At 46.7% G+C, this 17759-nt stretch overlaps 1 protein-coding gene across 1 annotated transcript in view; it reads left to right on the plus strand.

Moving 5' to 3' along the window:
* LOC112069506 (E3 ubiquitin-protein ligase UBR4) overlaps positions 1-17759 on the plus strand; it is a 129482-nt gene that overhangs the window by 99666 nt on the left and 12057 nt on the right. Inside the window, 23 exon segments of the mRNA XM_070438569.1 lie at positions 1637-1779; positions 1782-1866; positions 3702-3789; positions 4151-4344; positions 4871-5110; positions 5327-5465; positions 6694-6819; positions 7095-7105; positions 7107-7221; positions 7493-7553; positions 7556-7624; positions 8584-8797; positions 9053-9228; positions 9320-9447; positions 9653-9782; positions 11274-11431; positions 12854-12963; positions 14048-14271; positions 15740-15913; positions 16247-16368; positions 16682-16879; positions 17072-17152; positions 17263-17478. Coding sequence (XP_070294670.1) covers positions 1637-1779; positions 1782-1866; positions 3702-3789; positions 4151-4344; positions 4871-5110; positions 5327-5465; positions 6694-6819; positions 7095-7105; positions 7107-7221; positions 7493-7553; positions 7556-7624; positions 8584-8797; positions 9053-9228; positions 9320-9447; positions 9653-9782; positions 11274-11431; positions 12854-12963; positions 14048-14271; positions 15740-15913; positions 16247-16368; positions 16682-16879; positions 17072-17152; positions 17263-17478 — 3202 coding nt within the window.

Here is a 17759-nt window from a genome sequence, read left to right on the forward strand (position 1 = left end):
CTCACGTCATTCAATGAGCAGGCCTTACGTCATTCAATGAGCAGGCCTTACGTCATTCAATGAGCAGGCCTTACGTCATTCAATGAGCAGGCCTTACGTCATTCAATGAGCAGGCCTTACGTCATTCAATGAGCAGGCCTTACGTCATTCAATGAGCAGGCCTTACGTCATTCAATGAGCAGGCCTTACTTCATTCAATGAGCAGGCCTTACTTCATTCAATGAGCAGGCCTTACTTCATTTAATGAGCAGGCCCTCCTTCATTCAATGAGCGGGCCCTCCTTCATTCAATGAGCGGGCCCTCCTTCATTCAATGAGCGGGCCCTCCTTCATTCAATGAGCGGCCCTCCTCATTCAATGAGCGGGCCTCCTTCATCAATGAGCGGCCCTCCTTCATTCAATGAGCGGGCCTTACGTCATTTAATGAGCGGGCCCTACTTCATTTATTGAGCGGCCCTACGTCATTTAATGAGCGGCCCTACTTCATTTAATGAGCGGCCCTACTTCATTAATGGCCACTCATTAAGAGCGGGCCCTACTTCATTTAATGAGCGGGCCCTACTTCATTTAATGAGCGGGCCCTACTTCATTCAATGAGCGGGCCCTCCATCATTCAATGAGCAGGCCCTACGTCATTCAATGAGCAGGCCCTCCTTCATTCATGAGCAGGCTTCGTCATCAATGAGCAGGCCTTACGTCATTCAATGAGCAGGCCTTACTTCATTCAATGAGCAGGCCTTACTTAATTTAATGAGCAGGCCCTCCTTCATTCAATGAGCAGGCCCTACTTCATTCAATGAGCGGGCCCTACTTCATTCAATGAGCGGGCCCTCCTTCATTCAATGAGCGGGCCTTACGTCATTTAATGAGCGGGCCCTACTTCATTCAATGAGCAGGCCCTCCTTCATTCAATGAGCGGGCCTTACGTCATTTAATGAGCGGGCCCTACTTCATTCAATGAGCGGGCCTCTTCATCAATGAGCAGCCCTCCTTCATTCAAGACAGGCCCTCCTTCATTCAATGAGCAGGCCTCCTTCATTCAATGAGCAGGCCCTACTTCATTCAATGAGCGGGCCTACTTCATTCAATGAGCGGGCCCTACTCATTCAATGAGCGGGCCCTACTTCATTCAATGAGCGGGCCTTAAGTCATTCAATGAGCAGGCCTACGTCATTCAATGAGCAGGCCCCCTTCATTCAATGAGCAGGCCCTCCTTCATTCAATGAGCAGGCCCTCCTTCATTCAATGAGCAGGCCCTCCTTCATTCAATGAGCAGGCCCTCCTTCATTCAATGAGCAGGCCCTCCTTCATTCAATGAGCAGGCCCTCCTTCATCAATGAGCAGGCCCTCTTCATTCAATGAGCAGGCCCTCCTTCATTCAATGAGCAGCCCTCCTTCATTCAATGAGCAGGCCCTCCTTCATCAATGAGCAGGCCCTCCTTCATTCTAGACAATGCCTGAACCTAGAGAGCTGCCTAGACACCATGGTTTTCTGCCAGTTTCTTGAAGTATGTTTTTCATGCTTGGGTGGTCAGAAAAGACTGTTGCAAGACTACAAATATCTTACACCGTCAACATCTACAACTTTGTCAATACTTACCTCCAAAGCTACAACCATATTTCCTCTCCCTCTGTAGGAACTCCAGTAAGTCTCAGCAGGAGCTGTTGTTGGACCTGACCTGGGCCATCTGGCCAGAGCTGCCCGCCTACGGACGCAAGGCCGCTCAGTTTGTAGACCTGCTCGGCTACTTTTCCCTGAAGACCCCCCAGACTGAGAAGAAGTTAAAGAGTATTCCCAGAAAGCTGTGGAAATCCTGAGGACCCAGAACCACATCCTGACCACCCACCCCAACTCTAACATCTACAGGTACGACGAGTACAGACCCAAACTATCCATTACCCTGATATGGCTGTAGCCTCCATTACCCTGATATGGCTGTAGCCTCCATTACCCTGATATGGCTGTAGCCTCCGGTCACCCTGATATGGCTGTAGCCTCCATTACCCTGATATGGCTGTAGCCTCCATTACCCTGATATGGCTGTAGCCTCCATTACCCTGATATGGCTGTAGCCTCCATTACCCTATATGGCTGTAGCCTCCGTCACCCTGATATGGCTGTAGCCTCCATTACCCTGATATGGCTGTAGCCTCCGGTCACCCTGATATGGCTGTAGCCTCCATACCCTGATATGGCCGTAGCCTCCATTACCCTGATATGGCCGTAGCCTCCATTACCCTGATATGGCTGTAGCCTCCATTACCCTGATATGGCTGTAGCCTCCATTACCCTGATATGGCTGTAGCGCTCCATTACCCTGATATGGTGTAGCCTCCATTACCCTGATATGGCTGTAGCCTCCATTACCCTGATATGGCTGTAGCCTCCATTACCCTGATATGGCTGTAGCTCCTCGTACCCTGATATGGCTGTAGCCTCCATTACCCTGATATGGCTGTAGCCTCCATACCCGATATGGCTGTAGTCTCCATACCCTGATATGGCTGTAGTCTCCATTACCCTGATATGGCTGTAGCTCCATTACCCTGATATGGCTGTAGCCTCCACACCCTGATATGGCTGTAGCCTCCATTACCCTGATATGGCTGTAGCCTCCATTACCCTGATATGGCTGTAGCCTCCATTACCCTGATATGGCTGTAGCCTCCATTACCCTGGTATGGCCGTAGCCTCCATTACCCTGATATGGCTGTAGCCTCCATTACCCTGATATGGCTGTACCTCCATTACCTGATATGGCTGTAGCCTCCGTACCCTGATATGCTGTAGCTCCGGTACCCTGATATGGCTGTAGCCTCCATTACCCTGATATGGCTGTAGCTCCCGGTCACCCTGATATGGCTGTAGCCTCCGGTCACCCTGATATGGCTGTAGCCTCCATTACCCTGATATGGCTGTAGCCCCATTACCCTGATATGGCTGTAGCCTCCATTACCCTGATATGGCTTGAGCCTCCATTACCCTGATATGGCTGTAGCCTCCATTACCCTGATATGGCTGTAGCCTCCATTACCCTGATATGGCTGTAGCCTCCATTACCCTGATATGGCTGTAGCCTCCATTACCCTGATATGGCTGTAGCCTCCATTACCCTATATGGCTGAGCCTCATTACCCTGATGGTGAGCCTCCATTACCCGATATGCTGAGCCTCCTACCCTGATATGGCTGTAGCCTCCATTACCCTGATATGGCTGTAGCCTCCTTACCCTGATATGGCTGTAGCCTCCGGTCACCCTGATATGGCTGTAGCCTCCGGTCCACCCTGATATGGCTGTAGCCTCCGGTCACCCTGATATGGCTGTAGCCTCCGTACCCTGATATGGCTGTAGCCTCCGGTCACCCTGATATGGCTGTAGCCTCCATTACCCGGTCACCCTGATATGGCTGTAGCCTCCATCACCCTGATATGGTGGCTGTAGCAGCAGCCTCCGGTCACCTTACTAGTGGAGACTACCGCTGCAGTATATTTAACTATAGGTTTCCCTTGCAAAATAAATAGGTTTTATCTCAAGACTAACCAGTTTTTAAATAATGGTTCAATTAAATATATCAAACTAGCTTCCACAGCTGTGTGTCTCCATGTTTTGTTTCTTATTGAAATATTAACCTTGTCTGTCTGTGTTGCAGTACTGTCAGGCCTGGTTTAAGTACTAACCATGTCTCTTGTCTGTGTTGCAGTACCCTGTCAGGCCTGGTGGAGTTTGATGGTTTCTACCTGGAGAGTGATCCCTGTCTGGTGTGCAACAACCCTGAAGTGCCCTTCTCTGTAAGTAGAGCCTAACGCTGCTTTCCAAATCTCCACACTTCCCACAAAGTGTGCACTTGCGCAGTTCCCTCTCATAAGAAGAATGGACTGGTGTAACTCCCTATGGGCCATGATAGCACCAATCCATTACTATTAAATGCATGAGAGGGAGGGATCAAACACACACTTCTGGCTGAAACGTATTGAATCGAATCTGTGTTCATTCCATTGATAAAGAAGGCACAGCTTTCCCATTTTCTATGTATCCAATACTCATTCTCTCTCTCTCTCTCTCTCTGTCTCTCTGTCTCTCTGTCTCTCTGTCTCTCTGTCTCTCTGTCTCTCTGTCTCTCTGTCTCTCTGTGTCTCTCTGTCTCCTCAGAACATCAAGCTGTCGTCCATTAAGGTGGACACTAGATACACTACTACCCAGCAGGTGGTGAAGCTGATCAGTAGCCACACCATCAGTAAGGTGACGGTGAAGATAGGAGACCTGAAGAGAACCAAGATGGTCCGGACCATCAGCCTCTACTACAACAACAGGACCGTACAGGCCATCGTAGAACTCAAGAACAAGTGAGTTTATACCCTGAACGTAGTGTTTTTGTTAGCCTGTTAGCCTGTTAGCCTGTTAGCCTGTTCGCCTGTTCGCCTGTTCGCCTGTTCGCCTGTTCGCCTGTTCGCCTGTTCGCCTGTTCGCCTGTTCGCCTGTTCGCCTGTTAGCCTGTTAGCCTGTTTTGTATGACCGTAGGAGTTGGCAAGACGGAACAAATAGATCTGGGACCGGGCTAATCTGTCGTTCTTATTTAAATATCTGGCTTCGACAACGATATGGTACAGTATCAATAGTCGATATTCAATAGATTAGATTTATCGCCAGATTTTATTCCATTCAATGCGATACAAATCAACAATACAGACAGCTAACTGTATACTGGAAACAGAGAGAGCTTTATCGATGAACCGTTCCAGCCCTAGTTCTGTCTTATTTCTGTATGAACGGAATCWGTCTAAATGGATCTGCAGCGTGTAGTCTTTAAAAAAATATTTTATCTTCTTATATATATATATATAAAATGTACCTCTATCTGCCTCTACCCAGACCTGCCCGTTGGCACAAGGCCAAGAAGGTCCAACTGACTCCAGGTCAGACAGAGGTCAAAATCGACCTGCCGCTGCCTATCGTGGCGTCCAACCTCATGATCGAGTTCTCCGACTTCTACGAGAACTACCAGGCCTCCAGCGAGACGCTCCAGTGCCCGCGGTGCTCTGCCTCCGTGCCCGCCAACCCTGGCGTCTGTGGCAACTGTGGAGAAAACGTCTACCAGTGCCACAAGTGCAGGTAGCTACCCAGTAGACTTGAGGCCATCGATGCCTGAAATATTTAATTTGTTATATTATGGCTTACTTGAATAGGGACAGATCTGAGTAACCAAATCATTGAAATGCCCTTATTGATTAGTCCTATCGGGTACACACTTCACGTCTTAAAGTGGGACACTTATTTTTGGTGTTACTGATGCTGATTTGAATGTGGTTCTTTATCTTCCTCCTCCAGGTCCATTAATTATGATGAGAAGGATCCCTTCCTGTGCAACGCCTGTGGTTTCTGTAAATACGCCCGCTTTGACTTCATGTTGTACACCAAGCCCTGCTGTGCTGTGGACCCAATCGAGACCGAGGAGGACAGGAAGAAGGTGAACACATTTAGTTTTATTGGGACATTCTCAAACTAATTCTTAGTGATGTGTGACAGGGGTTAGATATATTTTTCAACCCGTACCCAACCCTGACACACAGTTAAAAAAACATTCCAGACTTTCTCTGTCCTGGTCACATCCCTCTGGTTGCCCTGGTCACATCCCTCTGGTTGCCCTGGTCACATCCCTCTGGTTGCCCTGGTCACATCCCTCTGGTTGCCCCTGGTCCACAATCCCTCTGGTTGCCCTGGTCACATCCCTCTGTTGCCCTTGGTCACCTCCCTCTGGTTGATCCTGCTGGTCACATCCCTCTGGTGTCCTGGTCACATCCTCTGGTTGTCCTGGTCACATCCCTCTGGTTGCCCTGGTCACATCCCTCTGGGTGGCCCTGGTCACATCCCTCTGGTGGCCCTGGTCACACTCCTCTGGTGGCCCTGGTCACATCCCTCTGGTTGCCCTGGTCACATCCCTCTGGGTGGCCCTGGTCACCACCCTCTGGTTGCCCTGGTCACATCCCTCTGGTTGCCCTGGTCACACCTCTCTGGTTGTCCTGGTCACACTTCTCTGGTTGTCCTGGTCACACTTCTCTGGTTGTCCTGGTCACACTTCTCGTGTTCCTGGTCACACCTCGGTTGCCCTGGTCACACTTCTCTGGTTGCCCTGGTCACACTTCTCTGGTTGCCCTGGTCACACTTCTCTGGTTCTCCTGGTCACATCTCTGGTTGCCTGTCTGTCATCCTCGATCGGTCACATCTCTGGTTCCCTGGTCACATCCTCTGGTTGCCCTGGCACATCCCTCTGGGTGCCCTGGTCACATCCTCTGGCCTGGTCAATCCCTCTGGGTGGCCCTGGTCACATCCCTCGGTGGCCCTGGTCACATCCCTCTGGTTGCCCTTGGTCACATCCCTCTGGTGGCCCTGGTCACATCCTCTGGTTCCCTGGTCACATCCCTCTGGTGCCCTGGTCACACCCTCGGTGCCGGTCACATCCCTCGGGTGGCCCTGGTCACATCCCTCTGGTGGCCCTGGTCACATCCTCTGGGTGGCCCTGGTCACATCCCTCTGGGGGCCCTGGTCACATCCCTCTGGGTGGCCCTGGTCACATCCCTCTGGGTGGCCCTGGTCACATCCCTGTCACGCTCTAACAAGAAACATAGAACCTTCCTTCCCACGTTAACTGGTTGAAAACAAAACCAAAGCCTGCTGTTTGTGTTGTTCTCTGTGTAGCGGTGACCAACATCAACACGCTGCTGGACAAGGCTGACCGCGTGTACCATCAGCTGATGGGACACAGACCCCAGCTGGAGAGTCTGTTGTCAAAGGTCAACGAGGCAGCGCCTGAGAAAACCACGGTCAGATACTACCCTCTGGTATATGAACTTCATCCGATTCGCACCTTCACATTTTGACATTTTTTTTGTACTTTAGCATTTCACTTGACTAGGTAAAACAACCGAATATCACAAACATTTCAAGTTTTTAAACCTTCAAAATATCCTAGTAGTTGTATGACATCATTCCATAGGGTTTATTCTGTATTAAGTAAAACATCATGAAGAATTTGTCTGTTTACTGGAAGTGTTGAACTAGTATCTGATGTTTCGATGCTGTTGTCATGCCCCTATAGGATGATTCTGGGCAGGGGCGGGGCTTGGAGCGTCCTCGGCCAATTGAACAGGTACATCCAGCAGCTGGCTCAGGAGTACAGCGGAGACTGTAAGACGTCCTTTGACGAGCTCTCCAAGATCATACAGGTGAGAGAACTGAGGCGTGATGAGCACAAATTGAATCCTGTCCTTACTTACTATTTAACATCCTGGTTATAGGTACACTCAATAGGCTGTCAGTTCACCCGTCACGGGAACATTGACTTGAATGAGGATACCTCTTTTTTTTTTTTTTTTGTGATTTTATATTTCTATGGAGCTTCACAGCTGTTCAAACAGCATGTCCTACATTCAAGTATGTTGTATGATTTTTTAAAGAGTTATCATCCCCATCCCCCCCCCCCCCCCCCCCCTCCAGAAAGTCCTGGCGTCCCGTAAAGAGCTCCTGGAGTACGACCTGCAGCAGCGTGAAGCCGCCACCAATCCTCTCGCTCCAGCTCCCATCAGCCCACCTTCACAGCCAGCCAATACAGAGCCCTCTCTGTGTTAGGTACTGCACTTTATACACACACAAACTACTTTACCTGACTTGTTATATTTCAATTCAAATGTATTTATAAAGCCCTTCTAACATCAGCTGATATCTCAAAGTGCTGTACAGAAACCCAGCCTAAAACCCCAAACAGCAAGCAATGCAGGTGTAGAAGCACGGTGGCTAGGAAAAACTCCCTAGAAAGGCCAGAAACTAGAGAGGAACCAGGCTATGAGGGGTGGCCAGTCATCTTCTGGCTGTGCCGGGTGAAGAATATAACAGAACATGGCCAAGATGTTCAAATGTTCATAAATGACCAGCATGGTCAAATAATAATAATCACAGTAGTTGTCGAGGTGCAGCAAGTCGCACCTCAGGAGTAAATGTCAGTTGGCTTTTCATAGCCGATCATTAAGAGTATCTCTACCGCTCCTGCTGTCTCTAGAGAGTTGAAAACAGCAGGTCTGGGACAGGTAGCACGTCGGTGAACAGGTCAGGGTTCCATAGCCGCAGGCAGAACAGTTGAAACTGGAGCAGCAGCACGGCCAGGTGGACTGGGGACAGCAAGGAGTCATCAGGCCAGGTAGTCCTGAGGCATGGTCCTAGGGCTCAGGTCCTCCGACAGAGAGAAAGAAAGAGAGAAAGACTTTAGCCCTTCTATTGGATTTCGAAATAGAAGCTATTTGGTGTTATGTATTTACTGTCACTTGTTGTGATCCAGGACTTGCATCCCAAATGCCACCCTGTCACCTATAGTGCACGGGCCTTGGTTAAAAGTAGTGGGCTAGAAAGGGTGTGATTTTTGGGATGCACACTTGTCTTTCTAAAACTGCTGCAAATCAATTTCCCATTTGGGACCAATTTGCCATGTAGGCAAACGTTTTTTATCTAAAGTAACTTCCGGTATTTGAGAACATGGTTGTTTTTCTTCTTCTTTTGGGTAGACTAATAACAAATATCTATCTATCTCCATCTAGGCTGCGGACACACCTCCTCCAACAAGTGTTATGGCTGTGCCTCGGCCGTGACGGGTCATTGTATCACCCTGCTAAGGGCCCTGGCCACCAACCCAGCCCTCCGGCAGATCCTTGGGCTCCAGGGGCTCATCAGAGAGCTGTTTGAGTACAACCTGAGAAGAGGTACCGCTGCCATGAGGGAGGAGGTCAGACAACTGGTTTGCCTGCTCACCAGGTATAGTAGTGGTTTGTGTTCTCGTAGACAGTGTTAGCCCCTGCTGAGCTAATGTCTATGCGTTAGCTTGGAGAGCTAACCAAACGTGCACGTAGCTCACAAGTGGTACGTAAGCCCAAACGAGTATTAAAACCTGGGTCGTCTGTGTGCTATAAGACCCGTGTTAGCCCTCTGAGCTGAAGCCGAGGCATTCCATTACACACCTCACATACAGTGAGTAAACCCATTCTCATCGGTCTACATCTCCCTGTACAGAGACCAGCCAGAGGCCACTCAGCAGATGAATGACCTGATCATTCACAAGGTGTCCGCTGCTCTGAAGGGCCACTGGGCCAATCCTGACCTGGTCTCCAGTCTGCAGTATGAGATGCTACTGCTCACCGACTCCATCTCCAAGGAGGGGGGGTGCTGGGAGCTACGACTGCGATGTGGTGAGGCTTTTACCTCATTGTCTCTCGTCCCCTTTTCTTTCCCTTTTAATAACGTAATTTAATAATCCCCGTCTTTCTCTGTGTCTATTAGCCCTGAGTTTGTTCCTGATGGCCGTGAACATCAAGACCCCTGTAGTGGTGGAGAACATTACTCTGATGTGTCTCAGGATCCTACAGAAACTCATCAAGCCTCCTGCCCCCACCTCCAAGAAGAACAAGGTACACTACTACACAACATAGCAGTCAGTCATACTTGGCCTGGGCGAGTTTTGAGAGAGACTTACATTGCAGTCTGTTTTTTTTGTAGAATGACGTCCAAAATTATAATGAGTTATTTAAGGATTTTAGGTGATTTATTTTTTATTTTTATCAGATCAGTTAATGTAGGCAATTTCAGGAAATGTGGTGTTTCTGGTGTTTCCAGGATTCTGCTGTGGAGTGTCTGACTACAGTGAAGCCCTACTGCAATGAGATCCATGCTCAGGCKCAGCTCTGGCTCAAGAAGGACCCCAAAGCATCTTATGAAGCCTGGAAAAAGTGCCTTCCAGCAAGATGTGAGTAGATGCGTTTTTTATTTTTTTGAATCGGTCGGTCGGCCCGACTAGTAGTAGGGGATTGATTTGAAGRTCAATGTTTTTAAATTAAAATCTTCCTACCGTCATATCTAAGCCACTATGACACCAATGTCGATGAAATGTCGCAAATGAACTTGATTGGAGGTACACACAGCACACTCCCCACCTCTCATCGTGGCCGTTACGAGAACCACATACCGGATTTTAACAGGGTCGTTAGCATTAAGGGGAAAAAATTTAAGTGTCTTGCCTCGATCTAGCTCAATATCTCTAGGCATCAGATAAGAACAAGACTACAGCATCCGTGAAGTGAGCATTAGACTTGCAACCTTTCGGACTAGTTTTGATTAAATCGATTAATTTATCGCTCTCACATGCTCATTTCTGTCTATTAAGAACCAACGATGTGCTACGTTATTGTAGCATTTCTGACAATGCTAACATGTTGTTTTTTTTTGTGCAAGCTCAGTGTTCTAACAACAGGTRGGTTGCTTGGCAACAACACAGCTGCTTGCACCAGGCTGCCAGTCATAAGACGTGTATGTGAATAACCCTAGGCTACTGTAGATACTGTTGCTAGCTATATGGTGGTATAAAAAAAAAAAAATTGCAAACAGATATTTTGCTTAGCTAGCTAACGTCCAAAGTCCAGTAGCACAAACAAATACGCTAGCGAACGTCCTTGGTTGCTATGATAGCCAGTTAACGTTAGCTAGATAACGTTAGCCAACGTAAGACTGTAAATAAAAAAAAWWAAAAACAATTTGAAGCTCGAATTACATTTTCGAAAGATACCTTTTGTATGTGGAAATGTTGTGATTTGAATTTTGTATAATCACCTTCCAGTGTAAAAACGATGGAAATTAAAAAGAAGAAAAAATGTTTTAATAGAGAAGTAGGGATTGGTGTCGAGCTGAAATGGAAAGGAAATCCACAGGATCACCACAATGTCTAATCCACCCATGCTATACCAAGGTTTTCCATTCCACAGCTTTGACCTARTACAGTAGCAATGTTGGTCTATTGTACTTCGTCTATGTGTATGCAGGTTATTTTTAATTCAAACCTTCTCTAACAGCTTAATTCACAATCTTAGAGGAGGTTCTCCCACAATAATGTGATTTGTACTTTTTTTAAATTTGCAAGCAAGGCCATCCTGCTTGATCGGGCTGTTTTGTCTTGTAGTAATGTGGTGCCTGTCTGTAGTTCCTTAAACCTTTTATTTTATTAATACATGTCATTGGGATTTTTTAAACAGTCCCACCATATATAAGAGGTCTATGGTTTTAAAATCAGTAGCATCTAGTGAAAAGTAAATTGTGATACRACTGGTTCTTCTGTATACGTGTTATTGCTGAAGCAGCAAGTGCATTGATTATGGAACTCGGAGGAACTATCCCTTTTTAAAAAATAAAAAAAACGGTATTCAAACTATCCCTTTCAACAATGCCGTAAACACTTGTCCACCAGGCCAGGAGACGGCAGCTAAGCCCCAGAACAAGGCTGAGGTGCGGAGACGCTACCTGATGGAGAAGTACGGGTGGAAGTGGAAGCAGTTCATGAGGTCACGCTCCGAGGGTCTGTTCCCCAGGCTCCTCAAACTGGGACACAACAACTGGCTCAGACAGGTAAGGACACTCCACTGCTCTTATAGCAGGACATATTTGAACTCCGTTCAGACGTTTAGGTCGGGACACTCTCCGTTACTGGTACTGTTTGGTGTTAGATGGTATAGGCAGGTATACACAGTATACGCACTCTGTTTATGTGGGCATTGCGTATATCCTGTACTTAATRCCCACGATGTGTATCAACGTTGTGTAGTGGAGGACAATGTTTTTTCTTTCACGTTGATTTAACTATTATTTCTTCACATTTTAAGCACAGCAATGTGCAAATGTTCCAAAATGTGATTTGCGGGAGAACACAGTTCTGAAACATGCAAGCAGTTTCATAGACAGAGATGGAAATATTTGTTAAAAAATGTAGACAGAGGGGAGACCTAAAGATGCAACAACTATCGTTGGTCGCTATATGATAAAAATGTCTGGCAGCTAGACAATGGGGGGGGGGGGGTTGATTTGGAAAACCAGTAGAACAGGAGAGAGCATATGAGGTCTTTCTTTAAAAAAAAGAAAAAAAAGAAAATGGCCTCCACGTTTTCTATGGTAGGATTTTGGCTACAGGCTACTTTTGAAGCAAGGTAAGACATGCCTCATGAAGTAAAACATCTAGGTTTAAAACATTTAAGTAACAGGAAAAATAGAGCGACGCTAATAACAGGCCTAACTGTCTACTGGTCGATGGAGAGGCTTTTCCGAAAACCTTCTCTATTAAATGTAGAGTAGCTACAAAGTAGTCTACCAGGCAAAATTATATCATGATTCTTTGCCTCAATCCAGTGGGCCAACAACAGTGCTAGGTCCCTGTGCAGTTGAATTAAAGGGTAACTGCACTCAAAAATGAGAATTTTTTAGCTTTTGTGGTCTCCGGATGTGGTGTAAGCATTGTAGTGGATTTAGAACATCCAATGTTGTTTTTTTCTCAACAACAACAACAAAAAAGAAAACCTGGAGAAAAAAACAATGAAAACAATCTGAAACCTGTGAATTTCTGACTCCGTTCCCAGCCTCGTTTATCTATTTCAATAGTAGGCTACTATTAGCCAATGGTACCATACAGCTTGGCTGTAAAAGACCAATATGGGATTGATCATTTTAGGTCGTTGAAAGTGATGTCACTGTTGTCATAGAATTTCACACAAGGGTTCTTTTCCTTGGGCCGGGGCGAAACGTTTGGGATTAGAGTATACCAACTTCTCCAGGCAGCATTACACCACTCAGTTTTTACATTTGAAATGTAATGAAAAGGTTTGGCACCCGGCCTCCAGAATGATTTAAAATGATCGCTGCACCTTTCGATGAGATAACATGGGACTGAGGTTCATGTAGCTGGGTCTAGACAACAGATGGGATGGTGCATGAACTCATCTCACTTATTTTACCACTTCCATGCTATCATTTTTTACGGTAATCTCCTCTGTCTCTCAGGTGCTGTTCACCCCAGCCACCCAGGCAGCGCGGCAGGCAGCCTGTACCATCGTTGAGGCCCTCACCTCCATCCCCAGCCGCAAGCAGCAGGTGCTGGACCTGCTTACCAGGTGAGAGGGCCGTCTTTGGGTTGGGAAAGGTAGCACTGTTAAAGATGCTTTCAAGTTTCAAATTGACACGATGGGAAATGATCTAAGGATCGGTCATCAATGTGAGCGAGTTAGTATCAGTTAAGTTCTATGGTTAACACTGGGTATTATTGTTAGTAGCTGGACCAGGTGCAATCTGCAGTGAAATATATAACATCAATACTTTTATGTTTTGTTTTTTGTGCTTGCTTTGTATATTGGGATAATATCCCGGCTTATATGTAAACAGCTTTTCTAACACGTATTTGTCTGTCCTCAGTTACCTGGATGAGTTGAGCATCAGTGTTTGTTTGTCCTCAGTTACCTGGATGAGTTGAGCATCAGTGTTTGTTTGTCCTCAGTTACCTGGATGAGTTGAGCATCAGTGTTTGTTTGTCCCTCAGTTACCTGGATGAGTTGAGCATCAGTGTTTGTTTGTCCCTCAGTTACCTGGATGAGTTGAGCATCAGTGTTTGTTTGTCCAGTTACCTGGATGAGTTGAGCATCAGTGTTTGTTTGTCCCTCAGTTACCTGGATGAGTTGAGCATCAGTGTTTGTTTGTCCTCAGTTACCTGGATGAGTTGAGCATCAGTTGTTGTTTGTCCTCAGTTACCTGGATGAGTTGAGCATCAGTGTTTGTTTGTCCTCAGTTACCTGGATGAGTTGAGCATCACTGTTTGTTTGTCTCAGTTACCTGGATGAGTTGAGCATCGTGTTTGTTTGTCCTTCAGTTACCTGGATGATTGAGCATCATGTTTGTTTGTCCGTCAGTTACCTGGATGAGTTGAGCATCAGTTGTTTGTTTGTCCCTCAGTTACCTGGATGAGTTGAGCATCAGTGTTTGTTTGTCCCTCAGTTACCTGGATGAGTTGAGGCATCAGTGTTTGTTTGTCCCTCAGTTACCTGGATGAGTTGAGCATCAGTGTTTGTTTGTCCGTCAGTTCCTGGATGAGTTGAGCATCAGTGTTTGTTTGTCCCTCAGTTACCTGGATGAGTTGAGCATCAGTGTTTGTTTGTCCCTCAGTTACCTGGACGAGTTGAGCATCAGTGTTTGTTTGTCCCTCAGTTACCTGGACGAGTTGAGCATCGCGGGGGAATGTGCAGCAGAGTATCTTGCTCTGTACCAGAAGCTCATCAAGCCTCCTCAATGGAAGGTGTACCTGGCCGCCCGAGGAGTCCTGCCCTACATCGGCAACCTCATCACCAAGGAAATAGCCAACCTGTTGGCTCTGGAAGAGGCCACTCTCAGTACAGACCTGCAGCAGGGATATGCCCTCAAGAGCTTGACTGGTATGTAACGTGTTTCATTCACCTTAAACCAAGGRGCTTGTATTGTCTGGTCTTATAGGGATAGTTGACTCAAATAAAACATCAACATGATTTTCCACTTACACTATATATACAGCAGTATGTGGACACCCCTTGAAATTAGTGGATTCGGGTATTTCAGCCACACCCGTTGGTGAAATGTGTTTAAAATTGAGCACGTTGGCAGTAGAATGGCCTGTACTGAAGAGCTCAGTGACTTTCAACGTGGCACCGTCATAGGATGCCACCTTTCCAACAAGTCAGTTGGTCAAACAAGCATTTCGCTACACTCGCATTAACATCTGCTAACCATGTGTATGTGACCAATAAAATTTGATTTGATTTGAAATTTCTGCCCTGCTAGAGCTGCTCCGGTTAACTAAGTGGTGTTATTGTGAAGTGGAAATGTCTAGGAGCAACAYCGGCTCAGCCGCGAAGTGGTAGATCACATAACGGAACCGCTGAAGCGTGTAAAAAAATCTTCTGTCCTTCGTTGCAACAATCACTACTGAGTTACAAATTGCCTCTTGAAGCAACTTCAGCGCAAGTACTGTTCGTCGAGAGCTTCKTGGAATGGGTTTCCATGGCCGAGCAGCCGCACACAAGCCTAAGATCACCATGCGCAATGCCTAGCGTCGGCTGGAGTGGTGTAAAGATCGCCGCCATTGGACTCTGGGGGCAGTGGAAACGCGTTCTCTGGAGTGATGAATCACGTTTCACCGTCTGGCTGTCCGACGGACTAATCTGCGTTTGGCGGAGAACGCTACCTGCCTGAATGAATAGTGCCAACTGTAAAGTTTGGTGGAGGAGGAATAATGATCTGGGGCTGTTTTTAATGGTTCGGGCCCCTTAGTTCCAGTGAAGAGTCATCTTAACGTTACAGCATACAATGACATTCTAGACWATTCTGTGCTTCCAACTTTGTAGCAACAGTTTGGGGAAGGCCCTTTCCTATTTCAGCATGACAATGCCCCCGTGCACAAAGCKAGGTCCATATAGAAATGATTTGTTGAGATCGGTGTGGAAGAACTTGACTGGCCTGCATAAAGCCCTGACCTGAACCTCATCGAACACCTTTGGGATGAATTGGAATGCCAACTGCGAGCCAGCTTTAATCGCCCAACATCACTAATGCTTGTGTGGCTGAATGGAAGCAAGTCCCCCGCAGCAATATTCCAACATCTAGTGGGAAGCCTTCCCAGAAGAGTGGAGGCTGTTATAGCAGCAAAGGGGTGGACCAACACTCCATATTATTGACCATGATTTTGGAATGAGCTGTTTGAAGAGCAGGTGTCCACATACTTTTGGTCATGTAGTATACCTTGGCTTTAGTCGATTCACCAAGATATTTATCTAATGCCAGATACTTTGTTTTGCTATAATGATGTAAAAAAAACGATAAGCGTTGATGATATGTTAATATGGTACCTATCCCGTGCTTGTCTTCTAGGCCTACTGTCGTCCTTTGTGGAGGTGGAGTCCATCAAGCGTCACTTTAAGAGTCGTCTGGTGGGCACGGTGCTGAACGGCTACCTGTGTCTCAGGAAACTAGTGGTGCAGAGGACCAAGCTCATCGACGAGACCCAGGACATGCTGCTGGAGATGCTGGAGGACATGACCACAGGTATAAAGCTAGTTAATATATAGACTCAGGAGGACTTGACCAAAGGTATAAAGCTAGTTAATATTTAGACCCAGGAGGYCATGATGCTGGAGGACTTGACCACAGGTATAAAGCTAGTTAATATATAGACCCAGGAGGACATACTGCTGGAGATGCTGGAGGACTTGACCACAGGTATAAAGCTAGTTAATATATCGACCCAGGAGGACATACTGGAGGACTTGACCACAGGTATAAAGCTAGTTAATATATAGACCCAGGAGGACATACTGCTGGAGATGCTGGAGGACTTGACCACAGGTATAAAGCTAGTGCTTTCTTTCCATTCTCCAGGGACCGAGTCTGAGACCAAGGCATTCATGGCAGTGTGTATTGAGACAGCCAAGAGATACAACCTGGATGACTACAGAACACCGGTGTTTATCTTTGAGAGACTCTGCAGCATCATCTACCCAGTAAGTGGCTTCTTCTCTGTTCCTGTTGTAACTCAAGTCTATGGTTCAATTCCTCTTTCCTTGATTCCTCGCGTCCTCTTTCCTCGCCTCCTTGTCAACGCATTGGAGAGGTACGAGGGGAGGGACCTTGGACCTTCTCCAATACGGTTGAGAAGAAGGCGAGGAGATGGGAAGCYAGGAATCACAGAATGATGAATTTGATAGCCTTTGTGTTTCTAAGAATGCATTGCATGGTGTAACTGAATCTCCTCCTCTACCTTCTCCCTTCCTCCTCTACCTTCTCCCCTCCTCCTGCTCTTCCTCCCCCCTCCAGGAGGAAAACGAGGTGACAGAGTTCTTTGTTACCCTGGAGAAGGATCCTCAGCAGGAGGACTTCCTGCAGGGCCGTATGCCTGGTAATCCGTACAGCAGCAACGAGCCAGGTATCGGACCCCTGATGAGGGACATCAAGAACAAGATCTGTCAGGACTGTGACCTGGTGGCCCTGCTCGAGGACGACAGTGGCATGGAGGTAGGAAACCGTAGATTTCTCCTTGTAGCTACAACACTGTGCCAACTTTTTTTTGTCCAAGACACTGTCTATTCTTGCACATAGTCACGTTCTGCTGTGCTGTTTGGGGATTGCTGTCCTGGATTGTAACACAAGAAGATGGGAGACGGTTTTCCACCTAGTTTCTAATCGTCTCCTATTTGTTTCTCATAGCTTCTGGTGAACAATAAGATCATAAGTTTGGACCTGCCTGTGGCCGAGGTTTACAAGAAGGTGTGGTGCCCTACCAATGAGGTGACAAACTCTTCACTATTTTATATTCCAACTGTGTTTTTCAAACAATAATTGAGGTTGTTTAGGCTTGTTTGTGAAGKGTGTTAACCTGGTTTGTTTTTGTCTGTCAGGGAGAGCCCATGAGGATCATATATCGTATGAGGGGTCTCCTTGGAGACGCTACTGAAGAGTTCATTGAGTCTCTGGACTCTACCACAGATGAAGAGGAGGATGAGGAGGAGGTGTATAAGATGGCAGGAGTGATGGCTCAGTGTGGTGGGCTGGAGTGTATGCTCAGCAGATTGTCTGGCATCAGGGACTTCAAACAGGGAAGACACCTGCTCACTGTGAGTAGGACATGGGACAGATACTACATTATATATTGGTTCTAGTTAGTTATTGTTTCAGGAAATGCAACATTTGACTTTAGTCAGATGACTATTGTTACTACCATTATTATTAAAATTATTTGTGTTTACATTGGAGGCAGTGACTATAGTTACTACCATTATTACGTAACATTTAATAATGGCAAAAAGTCATTGACAACATTTACCATTGCTGTGGGATTATTTAAAATGCTATTTGAAGAGGTAGGTTTCAGATGGTTTCTTGGAAACATTTGACA

This window comes from Salvelinus sp. IW2-2015, unplaced genomic scaffold, assembly GCF_002910315.2.
Source record: "Salvelinus sp. IW2-2015 unplaced genomic scaffold, ASM291031v2 Un_scaffold1034, whole genome shotgun sequence".
Classification (NCBI taxonomy): domain Eukaryota; kingdom Metazoa; phylum Chordata; class Actinopteri; order Salmoniformes; family Salmonidae; genus Salvelinus; species Salvelinus sp. IW2-2015.